General features: G+C 38.7%; 1 protein-coding gene across 1 annotated transcript in view; it reads left to right on the top strand.

Moving 5' to 3' along the window:
* The window catches only part of LOC111874991 (Down syndrome cell adhesion molecule-like protein Dscam2), a 203,409-nt gene that overhangs the window by 117,718 nt on the left and 68,000 nt on the right, over positions 1-17,691 (top strand). The window contains 2 exon segments of the mRNA XM_033755675.1: positions 13,494-13,784; positions 16,245-16,529. Coding sequence (XP_033611566.1) covers positions 13,494-13,784; positions 16,245-16,529 — 576 coding nt within the window.

The raw sequence follows: 17,691 nt of genomic DNA, 5'->3' as shown, positions 1-17,691 counted from the left end.
AGAGTACTGTTTTCTGAATGTGGCATCATATAGTCCAGTAGAAATTCACTGATGTTTCAGAGGAACATGCTGCCTCCATCCTCAGGGATGAAGAGTAAGTCATGCTTACATCACTTACTCTTTGAAACTGAAGATGGAGGCAGTATGTTCCTCCAAAACTTTGGCTTGAACTTGTACCAGACTACACAGCTTCACTTCCCGGAAGGTAATGTCTTTCATGGTCATTTGCTGTGATAACCTCAAATCCAGCCAGGAGTTAAACTCATGATTTTAACTGTCATATTACTGTGGCACTGACAGTGTTTTTTCTCTGTCATGTTCCATGCTTTGGTCACCCTTCTGTGTGTATATAGTGTGCACAGCTCATGTTGCTTGTTGTGATCCTTGGAATGGTTTCCATATATGTGGATTCATGATGTGGGCGAGATTCATAGAAATGATTTCTGATTTTTGTTGTGAGAAATAAATGTGACTGGTTTAGAACCTCCATTTAAAGTTTCTTTTAGAAGGAACAGATTTGAACACTGAACTGAGGAAAGTCTTAAATGGATGAAAGGTAATGTTGAGGTTATTAACTTTTGCATTCAAAAGGCAATAAGAAAGTAATTATTTTAAACATGAATCAGATTGGCACAGATTAGCCATAAATATGCTATTTTATTCCTGTGCTTATAAATATAATTCACATTTTATCTTTAAAACTTTATTTTTGTCTGAAACGTTGATTTATAACATTTTGTTTGGCTGTTAATTCATCGAAATGAATAGTATCACAACATGCTATATATTTGATGGAAAAGTCTGTTCATGAAGCACAGCCCACTTTTCTGTGTGTCAGGCTTGTTCTGTGCATAACAGTGAAAGCATTTAAAGTACACTGAAAAGCAGAAAGCACTCTATCTTTACATCAAGCTCCTACAGAGATTTTGTATGTAGAAGCCAACAGTGTAAAAATATTATTTGCTGATTTAAGATTCTGATGTCTGGCAACTGTCCAGCTCACACATCATTTCTGATGATATAACCGTAAGGAGCTTCTGAAGCACAAGAATTAAATTGAGCTGTCCTGCAACTTATTACCCTTATTATTGCATTGTATCACCATAAAATCAGAGAATCACAGCTTATGGTGATCATGTAAACTTTTGGTGCAAAATGTTACATGCCTGAATAAGGTTTCAGCCACCTTTGCCTGTGACTATAAAGAAATTTTAGGTTTCCAATCATGTCTTCATTTGTAGAGGATTTTGTTTAATGTAAATTTGTGTGTGAGTTTCATGGAGGTAGGCCTAGGCCCAAATGAGGGCTGTAGTGCCAATGAAAAAAAAAATTGTGTATGCCACCATGGAAACCATTTCAAGGATCAAGATTTGTATTTTGAATTGTGTTGTTGCAGTTTCTGTGCTTGTCATTAATCTGTCAGTTTTAAGTAATTTTGATCTGTTTTCTGTATTCAAAATTTGTAACATGATAAATTTATGTGATCTTTCAAGACTGCTGTCTTCTAAGACATGACACCATGAAGTTTGGTGGGACATTTTGAAAGTTTCGGGGCAAACTGCTGCTTCCATCTTCAGAGCGTCTTGAAGACTGAGGCAAAAGGTTCCTCCAAAACATTGGTACCAGACTACATGGCATCATGGCTGTCTTTATACTCACCATGTGAACCTCATGTCTCAGTTACATGGCTTTATTATTTGCTTGGGATGGACCTTGAAAAATTTTGTGAGTGATTGTTGCATACAGAGAGGAGAAGTTGAGGATTATACCAGGATTGGCATCAGTTGTTTGGCTACAGACAGTGGTGAGCTACTGCAATGTTGTCAGCATCAACTGAAAGTGCTCATTTTTTATTTATTCTTTTTTTTTATTCTTCGTGATGTAAAGACATAGGGAACCTGAACAAGAACAGACTGTGAAGAGCTCTGTCTTCTGGGATATAATGCTGTGTAGTTTGTTGAAAGTCAGCTGGTGTTCCTATGAAACTTCAGTCTGTCGTCAACAGACTGTATGGCATAATATCCCAGAAAATAGAACTCTTCATAACCACCGCTGCAAAAACCTCACATCTTACAAGAACAGGCTGTGACCAATTTATTGGCAACTTTTAACATAATTCCAACTTCCTGATTGTTCTTGTGTACCGGTTTTATGTTCCATATTTCTGTGAAATTGAATCAGTACCAGCAAATAATAATTTCCATGTATGGAAGAGTTCATGGGCAGTAGATTTCTATATATTACAGTGAATTAATAATATTTATGGAAACCTAATGATCACATCTGTTGGATTTTGAATTTATATTATATTAGTTACATTTTACTATAGCCATGTAAGTTGTAAAGGACTGACAGATTAGTTATTTGAACAGTTTTATACTTCCAATTAACACACTGCATATAAATAGCATTATTTGAAGTTGCTGCTGGCAGCCAAAGTTGAAAAAGTCACTAAAATATAACCTTTTGCCAATAGGTAGTATTTATGAAAGTTTTCCTTATTTTTAAAATTAAAATATAATGTTATTATTAAACCATATGAATGGAATTGTAAACATATTTCCTTTACTTTACTGTAGGTCTGAATATTCACCTTAGCATTCTGTATGCTTCCCTTAATGTGAAACACTAAGTTTCATACCCATACAAAACTATAGGCAATTTCATTGTTGTGTGTACTTTAATTATTACATCCTTGGATAGCAGATGAGAACACAAAAGGCTTAGAATTGAATGGTAGCAAACATTTCCCAAATTTAATCTGCTTATAATTTCTTCATGAATGTGTCACATTTAAAAAAATTATTGCATTTTAATCAGCATTGTTAAATAATGAAAGAATCAGCCAGAATATTTACTAAAATAATGCTAATATTGTAATATGTTTTTGTAGATCGTGTAGTACTTTGCCTTGTTTTTCTGGTATTCATTGAAGAGATGACAGAAACTGCAGCACGTATTGTTTCATGTCTTCTTTTTCAGGATTTATATCATAACCTTACACAGTGCTTCACAGTTTCACCATGGTGATATATTTATTTGAAAAATAATTTTCAACTCATATGTACATACTACCACAGTCAATAAGTTCTTGGAATGGCCACAAAGCGCCGTATGGGAATTTACTGCCAATGTGTTTCAGCAATGTTTTCGACAGCTATATCAATGTTGGCAGACTTGCATAGCGGCCAACGGCAACTATTTTGAGGGTCAATGTGGATCTGCATAAGTGTATGTGAATATCTTGTAATATGATGCGATAAAACCACATTCCACGAACTTAATGACTCTACCACGTCTAACTTTTTAAAATGTTCCAAGTGAAGTTAAGTCAATCAGTGTATTAAAACAAAACACTGCACATATTTCCACATGATCTAAATTTCAGACCTTATATGTTTATGTTGATGATGTCTTCCGAGTTAGAGGAAGTGCTTATTTTCCAGGGAGGTTATGTCAGGTAAGTGACAAGGCTTTACTGTGGAAGTGAAGGGATGCAGAAACACTTAGGCACTTGTATGAGCAGTCTTTTAAGACATTTTTAAAACATTGCTTGTAGTATAAATGTTAACAGTTGTTTTTTGTGGTTAGGTCTTTGAGTTGGGGCAGCGTCTAGCCATTCAGTCTGTGAGTTGCATTTCATGTATGTGGCAGTGCTGTATATTTTTGATTGTTTAATTGAGGCATTGGTTTCCCAGTTGCCCCATACATTAGCCCATTCCAGTTTGATGGACCTGTGAACGCAGGCGATAGCATTCAGCTCAACTGCTATGTTTCGAAGGGTGACAAACCTTTACGGATTGAATGGCATTTTCATGGACGTGATCTGTCTTCTCATGCTATTGGCATTCGAACCGCCATGTTTGGTGACAAGGCTAACATACTGACAATCAATTCTGTGGGTCCTGGCCATGGAGGGGCATATACTTGTACTGCAAGTAATGTGGCAGGTGTTGCCAACTTCACAGCAGAGTTAAATGTTAATGGTACATAAACGTGATGTGGTGAGCTGAGAAATGATCTAGAGAAATTAGAAGCAAAGAAATCAAAATACTGACCGAGATAGTTGAGGACAGAAATTAAACCATTACATTTTTTTATTATTTTTTTTTTTTCAGAAGTTTTGTGCCATGGATGTTTATTGATGACAAGTTGCTTCTGTGGCTGTGCTGTTTTTTGTTTACTTTCTTTTTGTTTCACTTTGTTATTATTCTTTATCCAACCATTATATGACCATATGAAGGACTATTCTCCAAGCAAGCTGGCTGGAGCAGTAATACTGCCTCTATTTAGGAGATGCCTGGTTTGAATTTTGCCTCAGATACCTACTATCATGACTCTTGACTGAGCGTTTTCAAGGTTTTTTTAAGTATCGCTAAGCAGATGTTATGATATTATCTCAAATTAGGCCACAAGCACTCTTTTAATGTTCTTTTCAATTATTTATTGACTAATCATTCTGTCATGTGACTATGCAGTCTGAGTTATGGGCTACATTGTTAAATAAGCCATAGATAAGTACATAAAGATTAATACAAAGGGACAGTGTTCATGTCATTTAAAACTGAGGTTATGCCTCAATAAAGCAAGTGTTCCAATGGCTGGTATGAACTCTGCATTCATGTACCAAGGCTTTGTCATTGTAATTATGAGAAATTCTCGTATAACATTTTGTAGAGAAATAAGCCCAATTTTAAGGTTATGGTCTTCTGGAATGTGATTCTGTATAGTTAGATAGATAGGTGCCAATATTTCACAGGAATCNTAACACCACATATACACGGTGCCAAATCCCAGAAGACTGCTTTCTTCATAGTCACCGCCGTGAAAGCCTCAAATCTTACATTAATATGGTAGTTAATTTTCACTTTGAATGCATGCCTGCTAATTTTTTCAAATAAAAGAGCTTAAAAAACATCAACATACTCATCACTATTAATTTCATTGATGATAATTTTATCTGTATCTTGTGATAATACAAATTGTATACCTCATTATAAGCATCTATAATTGTGAATCAGTGAATGCCCCTGTGTTTATTGAAGCTACATGCTGTGAAGGCATGTGAGAGAGTGGATATATAGCCCCACACATTCTTAACCAAAGCACGAGATAGAAGTGAGTGGTCAGCTTCAGGCCCCATATGCTTTTACCTCTGGGGAAATGTCCTTGAGTAACCGGTGAAGAAAAGAAAAATCTATTTCCTCTGCTGGGAATCGAACTATGATTCCTCAGCCATCCAACTTGTTGTCTAGTCACTGTACCGACTGAGCTGTCCCTACCATTTATGAATATTTGTAATTATTTTTATTTATAAATAATTTATAACTTGCATTATAAATTATTTTCTTTCTCTTTCCTAAAATGTAACACTGTGCAGTGTGATGGGTTGAGTCACATCCCAGAAGACAGTGCTGTTCACATTCAATGCTCTGAGAACCTCGAACCTGACTTAAGTATGTGAAACCTTAAAGTTATTCATAATTCACAAACATGATTAACATTACTGAATCATTTTAGCATAACGTCAGAAGCTGTAATATGTTCAGAACATTTGCTGTGTCGTAATGGTCAGTTTGATTCATGATTCTCATAAGCTCAGACACATTTGTCAGCTCACCAAAAGTTCCGTGGCTCATCATATAATTTGCTGTGTTCTCTCACTCAGTCCTGCCATACATCATCCCATTTTCATTTGATGGGGAAGCAAATTCAGGTGATAATGCCCAGTTGACTTGCCACGTGTCAAAGGGTGACCGTCCCTTGCAGCTGTCTTGGAGTTTCCATGGGCATGATCTGCCCTCCCTCATGGGACTGACAACTACAAAGATTGGTGATAGTATCAGTGTGTTGGTAATAGCATCAGTGGTGGCTGGTCATAGTGGCAACTACACCTGTACAGCTCACAATCCAGCTGGCATAGCAAACCACACTGCCACTTTGCAGGTGAATGGTATGGCAAATATCAGCTGCAGCGTTATCCTCTTCTGACATCTCAATTCCTCTGTCCTAACTCTCATTACATTTCCATTCTCTTATGCTTCACATGTTTCATCTTTTAGCTTTGTCGCAGTTTTCTTACACTATGCTAAGTTAACACAGTTTGGGCTGTTACAAGATCCAGATTTCTTCACATCTGGTAATAGCAACTTTAAGTCTATATTTGAGAGCTTTAAACTCTCATTGTCCTTTCATTTATTCATGTGTATTCATTACTATCAGTTTACTCTCTCTCACCCTCACGAATTCTTAAATTTATCGTGGTTACAACCGTGCTGTTACTCCCGATTTTTACATTTCTCATTTCTAGACAGATTATACAGATTAGGGTGTCTTCTTACTCATGTTTCAATTTAGACTTTAACCTGTAGACTTGAGTCCAGTTACAGAATTCTTCATTATTAATTATTCCACATTAATTTGGAGGAAATTGACTCTCTTCTATAACATGACATCATCAGGCACTTCAAGTATGTATGTGTTGATGCTAACTATTTTTTTTTCCAGTACTGCCTTCCATTTCACCATTTTCTTTTGGCAACTTGCTGTTGAATGCTGGTGTTATTGCACAACTACAATGCATTGTAGCTTATGGCGATATCCCCATAACTATATCTTAGGTGTACCCTGACAGTGATCATGTAACCACTCTCAAAGTTGCTGAACGTGTTAGTCTCCTCATGATCAATGAACTCAGCGCTAAGCAGTCAGGCGACTTCACTTGTATCGCATCTAATGCTGCTGGAAGGAACACATTTGTGACACCCCTTGTTATTAATGGTTTGTCATGAACCATGTGGTGTCTGTTGATTGCATGAACCTGAGTTTGTCTGTCTACGTCTCATGTTCTCACCCAATGAGTTATCACAAAGTCTTTAAGAAGGCCATTTTCATTTGCCTAGACTTGTGAGCAGAGGCTGTCATGTTATATTCTGCATACACTTACTGAAATTTTAGCCTGGGTCACTCTTAGAGTTTCTTTGCTCTTGCCTGTTTGAAATTCAGTTTCTGTATGTGTTGTTGGCTACTCTATGGAATTTACTTTCCTCGCTCATATGGGATTACTGAGATATATGTTCTTTGCTCGTACCTGGAAGTCTAGTCAGGCAAATGCTGGGAATTATGTTAAGCTTTGTGCCACTTCTGTCCACATCCTTTTCAGTACATTATTCACAATCATCAAATCATTCAGTTCTTTATAATCTGAGATAACCAACAGTTTCATTAAGCAAGATCAGTAAATCAACCTAATTCTTAACATGTTTCAACTTTTTCTTTTAGTATTGTTCTTAAATTATTTTAGTGAATGTCATAAAAATGTGTATGTGGCCCTCATAAATCAATTTTGAAATTTAAAGCATTTAGTTTGCCTAAAATATAAAAATAATTGTCATATAGCCCTTTAGTTTCTTTCTCACCCCAGACAGTTCAGTTCAGAGTGAAACGTATTTAATATCAAGTTTGCTTAAAATCTGCCAAAAGCTTCTTATGTAATAACATAAATCATTTAAAGAAAGAAGCCTTATGAATGCATTTCCTTTTAAATACTGCCACATACTGCATGTCTTGTCCATTGAAGGGATGACTTAACTCGGTAGCAGATTAAATTGTGTCAGCTGAAGACATCACATCATTAAAAGAAATTAAAGTACCTGGAAGTTGAAGCAGGAGTCCCATTGTTTAACAGGAGCAAGCTGATGCATCATGGGTAGGATTGTTCATGTTTTATGTGTCTTATTGCCAGCTTTGTTTGCTGTGTGGTCAGCCTTTGTGAGATCCTGCAGAATCTCAGAGAACCTATAATTGACAGTGGTCAATGAAAATGTTCTATACTTATATTTCATGAATCCTGCAGTTGACCAGTGCGCAGAACTTCTGCTGACTTGTCCCAGGTTTATGACCCACTCTTTCCATAGTTAGGTGAGGTTATGCTAGGTTAGGTTAGGTTATGAGATTTTGTTGTGGGAAGGCTGAGCTGAGCTCTGTTTCCAATATCATTCATGTGACAAATGCCTCCACCCTTCATTAAGTGTCTTTATTAGTCTGCTTTCCTTATTTTGAGAAAATAAAAAACTTATCAAATCATCTTGCTGTCTGTGTGGCCCTCTAAACCTGTTTGCTAGATAATGGCTCAGTAAACACATTCCTGCAGCAATGAATACACATGCAACAATAGAAAAACCGTTGAATGCAGTGTTTTCTACATATGTGGTCTGTGTCATATCAGACACTCAGTTTGTAGTGAAAGGCAGTCAAGTGTATAATTGTTCAAGTGACTAGGCAGTTATTGGAACATGAGTTCCATGAGTTAGGGCATGATCTTCTGTGCTCAGCCTAGACTGACAGAAGCCTTGTACATATCGTGAATACATATGTATACTAGCATTACATGTAAAACAGGAAATAATAGATATCCACAAGGAACTGGACTGTTGACAAATGGCTGTGTAGAATTCTAACCTGTAAAATTATAAATATTCTTGACATGTACTACTGATTTTGACCGCAGTAAATGACAGACCTGTCATCTCGTCAGAGAGGTCAGCCCACATCAACAAAACTGCAACTGTCTGACAGTAAGAAAAATCTGGTTTTGGGCATCAGATGGGGTTTGACGCCAAACCTGACTGGCCGACTGACCTTCTGTCATAATGTGACTTTGGTTTTGACTTGGAAAGCATGTGTTTTGTTCCTCCCACATGTTATTAGGCTTAGTAGCGTCCTTTCTGTCTTCTGACATTCGACCCAATGTATACACTTGTTTCATAACATAGGAATGCTCAGCTTATGAACATCTGTACGTACAGATGGTAAATCAGCAAGTCTTTGTAGTGTTGCTGAAGGGGGGGTGTGGTTTATTGTTTCAACTTCAGAATGACTTAAAGATGAGACTTCAGGCTTCGGAACATAACCCCAAGGCTCCCACATGTTTGTTTACTTTTTTTATTGCTAGTGGGGTGGGACTAAGTCCCTTGTACCGCCGCCACTTCTGGCCTATTGTACCAGCCCCATATGGTAGGTGAGGGTGATTGTGGAGTAATTGGTGGAATGAAGATTGGCAGGGGAAACCGAAGTACTTGGAGGAAACCTGCCCCAGTGCCACTTTGTCCACCACAAATCCCACTTGACCAGACCCAGGATCGAACCCTGGCCGCCACGCAGAGCCAGTGACCAACCGCTTGAGCTATGGCGCGACCTTGTTTACTTATATTTATGGTTTATTTACCGACACTGTCAGTAACGTATACTGTATAGTATTGACTGATAAGATGAATTGGAAAGGATGTAGAAGGACGTGGTTGTGGCCTAATGTGAGATACTATCCCAGCACTTGCTTGTAGGTTCTGAGAAAACCATGAAAAACATCAATCAGGAAAGTTGGTGCCCCAGTCGACTGGCACATCCTAAACACAAGTCAGAAGCATTAATGCTTGCCTCCATCTTGATTGGTGTGACACTGTAGTCTGGTATATTTGTACCATCATTTCAGAGGATGCCTATACCTTCAGGGTAGCCTGACTGCAAATCACAGCTCAGAAGACATTAACCTTCAGACTCACCTCAGTTCTCACAACTTTCCTCGTTAGTATATTGTAGAGTGTTGTCATCTGGCAAATGATTCTGAAGCAGTTTCATTATTTTGAATATTAATCCAGTTCCACCAGAAATAGTACCTTTCACGTTTGGTGACAAACCTCGGTCCGAGGGTCAGTCAGCAACTGTGACATGCGCTGTTGATGGAGATAAGCCTGTCGGAGTGCAGTGGATGCTGAATGACAAGGAAATAAGAGGCGACATGAACGTTACTGTGATACCGCTTGGTGATGCCGGCTCCATCATTGCTATTCCCCATGTTACCGCTCAACACATGGGACAGTACACTTGCATAGCTAAGAACTCTGCCGGCGTAACCAAGCACACTGCTCAGCTGGCAGTTACTGGTACCAGATTATGTGCAGATGTTGCATGAGCCTGTGCTTTCTTTCCCTTCATCCCTCTAACTTTAATTACAGTCTTCTTTCTGCCTTGTCTGAAATACGCATGTAGTTTCACATTCAGCTGTGCTGATAATGGATGACCTTTTAATGGTAATCAGTTCTGTTTTACTCAGAATGGATGTAACTTCTTGAGAAGCCAGTAGTCACTTTTCTAGTCAAGAGATTCCCAATATTTTATGGGACCTGAAATTTCATTACCATATTCACAGGACCTTACACACCACTGGTCCATATCCTGAGCCAGATGAATCCAGTCCACATGTTCCCATCAGATTTCCTTAGCGTCACTTTTAACGTTATTCTCTAGGTCATCCAAGTTGTGTCTTTCCTTTAGAGTTCCTACCAAATTTTTGTATGCATTTCTCTTCCCACCCATATGTGCTATGTGCCTCAGCCATTTCATCTTGTGTCTCGGACACTTTGTCATAAGAACGGAGACTGAACTGCTGTGGTTCGTTGCTCTTCTACAAGTTTATTGTGTGACAAGAGGAACAGTGTTGACGTCATTTTTCTGCTATGGTTTTGATTCACAGTTCTTCTCTTTTGCTACCTCCATATTCACATGTTCATATCTCTTAATTGTAATTATTTAACAGCATTAGTTTCCTTGTTATCTTAATCTTTGACCATCAGTCCTGCCACAGATCCTAGCTTTCTCATTTGGTGATGAACCAGCAAATGCAGGCGACATGACGGTTGTTCAGTGTGCCATCATTAAGGGTGACTCGCCAATAACAATCTCATGGTTCTTCAATGGTGTGGAGATCACACCAGGCTACCAAGACATACTTATTGGAAAGATGAGTCAGCGCATCAGTACACTGAGCATTGAAGCTGTTAGGGCGAGACACAGTGGTGACTATACATGTAGGGCGAGCAATGCTGCCGGCAAGACTGATCATACTGCTCACCTTCATGTTAATGGTAACACTCCATTCAGTGTGCCTATGGGAATTTTACTTTTCATGGTTTTCATTTTTACTATGCACGATAAAATAATTTTATTCTATAAAGATCACTTTCTTCTTGGATATGAAGCTATCTAGTCTGGTAGGTTGTTACCAATGTAACCTGATGTCCCCCTTTTCAAGGTACTGAACACTGGTAATATTCTATTGGACTGCATGGTATCACACCCCAGAAGATGGTAAGAAACTCATCTCACAATTTCCTTCTCACATTCTCAATAATCAGTATGTTTTAGGTAACTGAAACTGTAATTTAGTAGTAAGCCATTCAGCACAAAAGTATAATACCTCTAATTTGGAATTGTTAAATGATTGTACATATCCAAAATCTAAATTTATTTCTGGAGCAGTTTTCAAGGTACAGTCACTATGAAAATAAACATTTGTTCACAGGGGTCACCAGTCAAACAAAAATTCTGCTTACTTGTCATTTCACCACAAGATAAAACACACCTACACACGGCACTCTAAATGCCCCACATCAACCTGTTTTCTCACACATAACACACAGAATGTATAAAATACTGTCTCTTATGTTAGGCCTATAAAATGTGTGTAACATCGTTTACTGTTCAGCATCTATTGAGAAACAAAAAATCATGGAAGAGAATATCAATGACCAAATCAAATATTTCTCCACCTGCTAATCTTGATTTTTCACTTATCACGGACAGAGAGAGATCAGTTCCGTCTAATAGAGCCAACCAAGTAGGTTCAATACTTTTATCTGGTGGTGGAAACAGAGTTAACTTCTAAAATGTTGCATTTCTTTAACCAAAATGAGTCGCGGAGAAATCTCCAGAATATATGTTGGTTTAGATCCTCGTGTGTTCAGAATTTTATATTTGGATTGCTTAAGGGGCAGACATAACTTTCAGAAATTCCAGTTTCATACCTAAATGAGGCATTAGTGATAATTAAAACATTTTTAAATCATTCATTTCATCATCATTTAAAGAATGTAATTTTAACATTCACTGTCATGCTTATTAAATGTTATCATTAAGATCCTAAGGATGCTGTTGGCTAGAACTTGTTACTGAGAACTTGCTTCTGGTTCCAGTTCCTCCCAAGATCCTTCCCTTTACTTTCGGTGAACGCCCTCTCAATGAGGGAGAACTGGTCACAGTGCCTTGTGCAGTCGTGAAAGGCGATGCTCCTGTTACACTCAGGTGGTTGTTCAATGGACAGACCATAACCCCACGCATGAGGATCACTGTTGTTCCACTTGGAGTTAAAAATGTCATCTTGAGTGTTGGTTCCGTGCAAGCCAGTCACGTGGGGCAGTACACATGCATTGCAGAGAACCGTGCCGGGGCATATGAATACTCTGCCAACATGACAGTCAATGGTACAAGTAAAAAGTGTAAACAGTAGAAAATTGCCATCTGTGTTATGTAGCCAGTGTTGGCCCCTTGGTTTTTTTGTTGTTCATGTTATTGGTGTTTCTCTTGTTTTGAAGGACCTAGGTTTGAAGGAATTGTTGTTGTACATACATATATGTGTAGTTTACCATAGTTGAAATTACCATGGTTTTCTTCAGTTCTACAAGGCAGTACCTTGAATTAGATTATGACTGTTTTCTTCACCATACATAACTACCCTTCCATATTCAGTGCTACAGAATCACTACAGTTTACACACTGTGGCTAAGTACACCTTAGCCTTAAAATGGCGAGTTTCTAACAATTTTGCAGAGATGAATTTTCTCTAATAATTAGTGTAATGTCAAAATTATGAATCTTATAGGAGCATATCTTAGGTGTTGAATGTACTGTGAGAATTCAGCGCTCTGAGGTTATTCCAAATATTTGCAGAATTTCTGACTTGAAAAACAGAAATATTCCTTTTGTTTATCTGCAGAAGAACTGCAGTTCTGGGTTTCTTTATTTTTCTATTTTGTGTCACATCCAAAATCCATCATTTTCTAAGTTCCCTTGTGTCTGTGCCATTTAGTTTAAGGTTAAGGTTGCATCAGTTTTATTTGAAACAGCAAATCTGTGTGGGAAACACCCTTAATATAAGGGGTAGAGTCTTCTGCATTGTAACATGGTGTAGCTCAGAGAGAGCCCAACATTTCAAAGGAATGTAGCACGGCCATGTTCAGTGTGAGAGGGTAAGCCAAGCTAAGAAACCAGCATAAGCAGGTGGCAAGCTTAGCTTTTTTAAATGAGTCGTCAGATATGTATCTCATTGAATGGCAGTTTAGTGGTTTGGTTTTCAGTCTGTGGACATGTTAAAACTGATAAGTTGATCATGTAAGGAGTTTTTCTTCTGTAGATTCAATTTTTTGGTTTGGTGAAATGACTATACTTTTTTCTTTGGTGCTCAAGAGTACCACGCTGTTTTCATCTACCATATATTTTTTTTTGTGGCATTGTCTCACTGTTCGTATATTATTGCCATATAGGATGGATTAATGAGCTAATGTTACATAAGTCTTTAATTTTAATTTTGTTTATGAATATGGTCTTACCACTCAGCTTCATGATAAGAGGAAATGACCTCAGATGTGGATCCCTTCCAGTTATACCACAGATCCTGCCGTTCTCGTTTGGCGCTGAGCCAGCAAATGACGGAGAAATGTCTGTTATTCAATGTGCTGTTGTGAAGGGCGATTCTCCCATTACCATTGCTTGGATTTTCAATGGTGTTGAGATCACTCCTGGCCATCAGGGCATATCGTTGTCTAAGGCTAACCAACGAATTAGTACACTGAGCATCGAAGCTGTGCGTGCTCGCCACAGTGGGGAGTATACCTGCAGGGCGAGAAATGCTGCAGGGGAGGTGAACCACACAGCTCACCTTCATGTTAATGGTACAGCATGCATATATAAATTTCACTTTCTGTTATGGGTAATCCTTGTCGTGCTATATTAAGTATTTCTCTTGACATGACTTTGAAGTGTCTTTTTTTAGATATTAACAGAACACTAACCATATCCATCGTGATGTTCACTCCTCAAGAAGCTGGTTTAGAGATAATGCCCTAGATTTTATTTCATGGGTGTTCAGTTCGATTCTCAGCTGGGGCACTGGCTATCCTAAATGAGGTTTTTCGTGATTTTCCTCAATCCCTTGTGGCAAATACCAGTGTAATACCTCAGTTACACCTCGGTCACTTCCTTTGATGTCCTATCCAGTTCACCATTCATCTTTTGTCATAACATCCAGTGCTATATAGTCTAGATACTGATGTTGTTAAGCACCACCCCTCATCAGAATGATGGATCATCATACTAAACTGGCTAGGACTCTTGTTTCATCTTATGGAAGTCCTTACTTTGAATCTTAGCTGAGTGACTGGTTATCTTAAACTTTTTGTTTCACCCATCTTTAAAAATTGCTGTCTTCTGGGATGCCATTCTGTGTAATCTGGCAAGAAGTTACCGGTGGTTCAGAGGCACCTCCTGCCTGCATCTTCAGGGCTGAAGATGGAGACAACCAGTCACTTTGAAACACCAAGAACACTCTCCCAGACTGCACGGTATCACATTCCGTAAGAACCTCATCTCACAAAACCACGTGGTTTGTGGTATGGGCATTCCTATTTTTATTCCACCCCCACCCCCTCTTTCATAAAGTCTCAAATAATTCCTTTGTCAGTGTGTAAGTGTGTAATTGTCATTTATACTGCAGTTGTGCCGTACATAACTCCATTTGGATTTGAGGGTGAAGCAAATTCAGGTGACAGTGTTCAGCTCACTTGCTACGTTGCGAAAGGTGACACTCCACTTACCATTTCATGGAGTTTTCAAGGCGAGGATTTATCCACTCATGTTGGCATCGTGACAACAAAAATTGGTGCTCGTACCAGCCTTCTCACAATTGCCTCAGTGGTTGCTGGTCATACTGGGGAGTATACTTGTACTGCTCGCAATGCTGGCGGTGTAGCCAACCATAATACAGCGTTACTTGTTAATGGTAGTGTATACTCATATGCTTTCTCTTAGCATGATACTTTTCTGTGTAGATTTTTATGTTGGTTCCTTTTTCTTCCAGTTTCGTGATAAGAGTGAGTAGTTTTATGGATTATTGACAGTACAGGAGACTTTTGTAATGACATTCCCCACGTTACTCCTTTAAATTCCTTCATTCTGTCGCTTTATAAATCACTCATTAATATTATCATGGTTTGAATCTTTCATGATGACTGTGTGCGACAAAGTTTTCTCAAACCATAATCCATATGAACATGGAGTTCTTATCCAAAGTTGCAGAGACTGCCTCTGTTTCCGTCATTGTGGGTTGTCGTTATGAGTGACACAGCTGCATGTTGTATTTATATCCATGGAACCCAGCTGCCGTAGCGTGTGCCACTGAGGGAACAGTGAGATGAGTCCGGCAGACAGCGGTTGACGAGATGGTAATGGTTTTCCAATATGTGTCGCTTGTGTTTTAGCTGTAATTGTATGTTCTTGTGTAGTTCTTCCTCATATCATACCGTTTGCTCTCGACGAGGACATAAACACAGGAGAGAGTGTACAGCTCAACTGCCATGTGTCTAAAGGAGATAAACCTCTAAAAATAACATGGAACTTTCACGGGGAAGAGTTATCATCTCACATGGGGATTGCGACTACAAAGATTGGTGATCGGACAAGCTTGCTCACAATCTCATCAGTGATGGCGGGACACAGTGGAAATTATACCTGTACTGCACAAAATGCTGCCGGCTCCGTTAGTTACACGACCACGGTTCATGTCAATGGTAGTGTCTGTAACTATTATTCAGCTTTTTGTGTATGAATAATTTTGGCCCTTGTTACTGGTAGAATTTTGTTTTCTTCAAAAAATTAAATTCTGAGTTTGTGTAGAATTTCTTTGTTTCATTTGTCATCAATAATAGACTGTACTACTGTTCTTCATAATGATTTTCCCTATTCTGTCATGTGAATGCCAGGATGGCGTCTTGCAGTATGCCAAAAAAATCCTTCCCAGTACCTACCAGTTCATTATATATGACAATCTCTTATATCGTACAGCAGCATTATGTAATAGAAGTGTCTAACATCATGCAACAGATTTGCAGAGACTGATGTGTAGACATAAATGGGGTATCGTTTATGGTGCTCGTGCAGTGAAGCTGAGTCTCTATTCCCTTTAACTGATGTGTCTGTCTGTCCATGTTCTGTGTCCGCACATTGAACAGATACCTCCAATGCCTCCAGGTCCTGCTTGGCGTCATCTCTTATCTGATGATAACGTGAATGTCATGTATAGCATGTAACCAATGTATACGTCTTTTCACGTCCTGTTTGTGCTTCCATTCCCTTAGTCCTGCCTCACATCATCCCTTTTGATGTCGAAGAAGAAGTAAATACAGGAGACAGCGTGCAGCTGAACTGTCATGTATCCAAGGGAGACAAACCCTTGAAGATCACATGGAATTTCCATGGGGAGGAGTTGTCTTCACACATGGGGATCACAACTACGAAGGTTGGTGACAGGTCGAGCATCCTCACGATCGTATCTGTCATGGCAGCCCACAGTGGGAACTACACTTGCACAGCCCAGAATGCAGCGGGAACAGCCAGCTATACAGCCATGGTCCATGTGAACGGTACACACACAATCTTCCTTCACACTTCTAACATCTGCAGTTGATACAGCATGAACCAACCACTCATCCCTCCCCAGAATCTTGCCCTGTGTAATCATAGTGTTGGCTTTTCACAAGGATCAGGTTCTTGTTGTGTACTTTGCAGTTTTGTCTCTCAGATTTCATTACAATAATATATTTGGGGACCTCATAATTAAATCTCCTCTGGGAGACTGGCTACCCTGACCAAGACATTTTGGCATTTCCCTGTCCCTCCATGAAAATGATAGGTTATCGTTTTTAGATAGGTCATGACGTCTTTCTGCTGCATCCTCCTAAATAGTCACTCATCATCACTGTATCATTTCTTGTATGAAGCTATGTGAGCTTTGCAGTTGGTTCAGACTCATTATATTAAGAATCAATTTGTATCTCTATTTTATCAGCAGCAGCTACTTGGTGTGTATTGCCAATGGTGTTGTTTGTGACGTCAGTTCTTGCCCAGCAGATGTTTGTTTGCAATTGCAACAATTCTGTTATAGTATCGTTAATTTGCATATTGATTTGCACAGTCATTTTCAGTGTTTCTAAAGGTTTATGACCACAGTTGGTTCATTACATCACAGTTAACATTCGACAATGTTGTCTGAGGTGCATTTGACAACATTGTTAGTATCATGTCAGTTTCTGGGCATTTACATTATTAATATTGAACATCAGGCTGTGCGGTCAGAGAAGTTGCTGGGTTAATTGTTGATTTGCAGGTGTCGTGTTACAGGTTTTATTATGTTTAGTGATGAGTTGTTGGTTTAGTAGGGAAGCAGTCAAAGACTACTGTATTACGGGATACCGTGCTGTATAGTCCATTAGAAAGTTGCTACTATTTTTGAGGAAACTATTGCCTCCGTGCTCAGGCTGGCTCTCACATTCTACCAGACTACATGGCATAACATTCCATAAAGTAATATTCATATTCACTGCTGTGAAAATTTAAGATCTCACACTGTAAGAAGTATTTTAAACTTGTCTTAAAAATCTGTAATGTTGACATGTTCGCAACTAATTGGTCCATTCAAACTCATTAAAACAGCAGCTGATCTCCACAATTTTGGTATGATGGTGCTGGTTGCAGGTTTAGTATTTGGGTATGAGAGTTTAATCAGTATTTCAATTGATTTGATAT

Source organism: Cryptotermes secundus, unplaced genomic scaffold (assembly GCF_002891405.2).
Source record: "Cryptotermes secundus unplaced genomic scaffold, Csec_1.0 scaffold868, whole genome shotgun sequence".
NCBI lineage: Eukaryota > Metazoa > Arthropoda > Insecta > Blattodea > Kalotermitidae > Cryptotermes > Cryptotermes secundus.
Note: the sequence above shows the minus strand (reverse complement) of the source record. Positions and strands in the feature narration are given on the sequence as shown.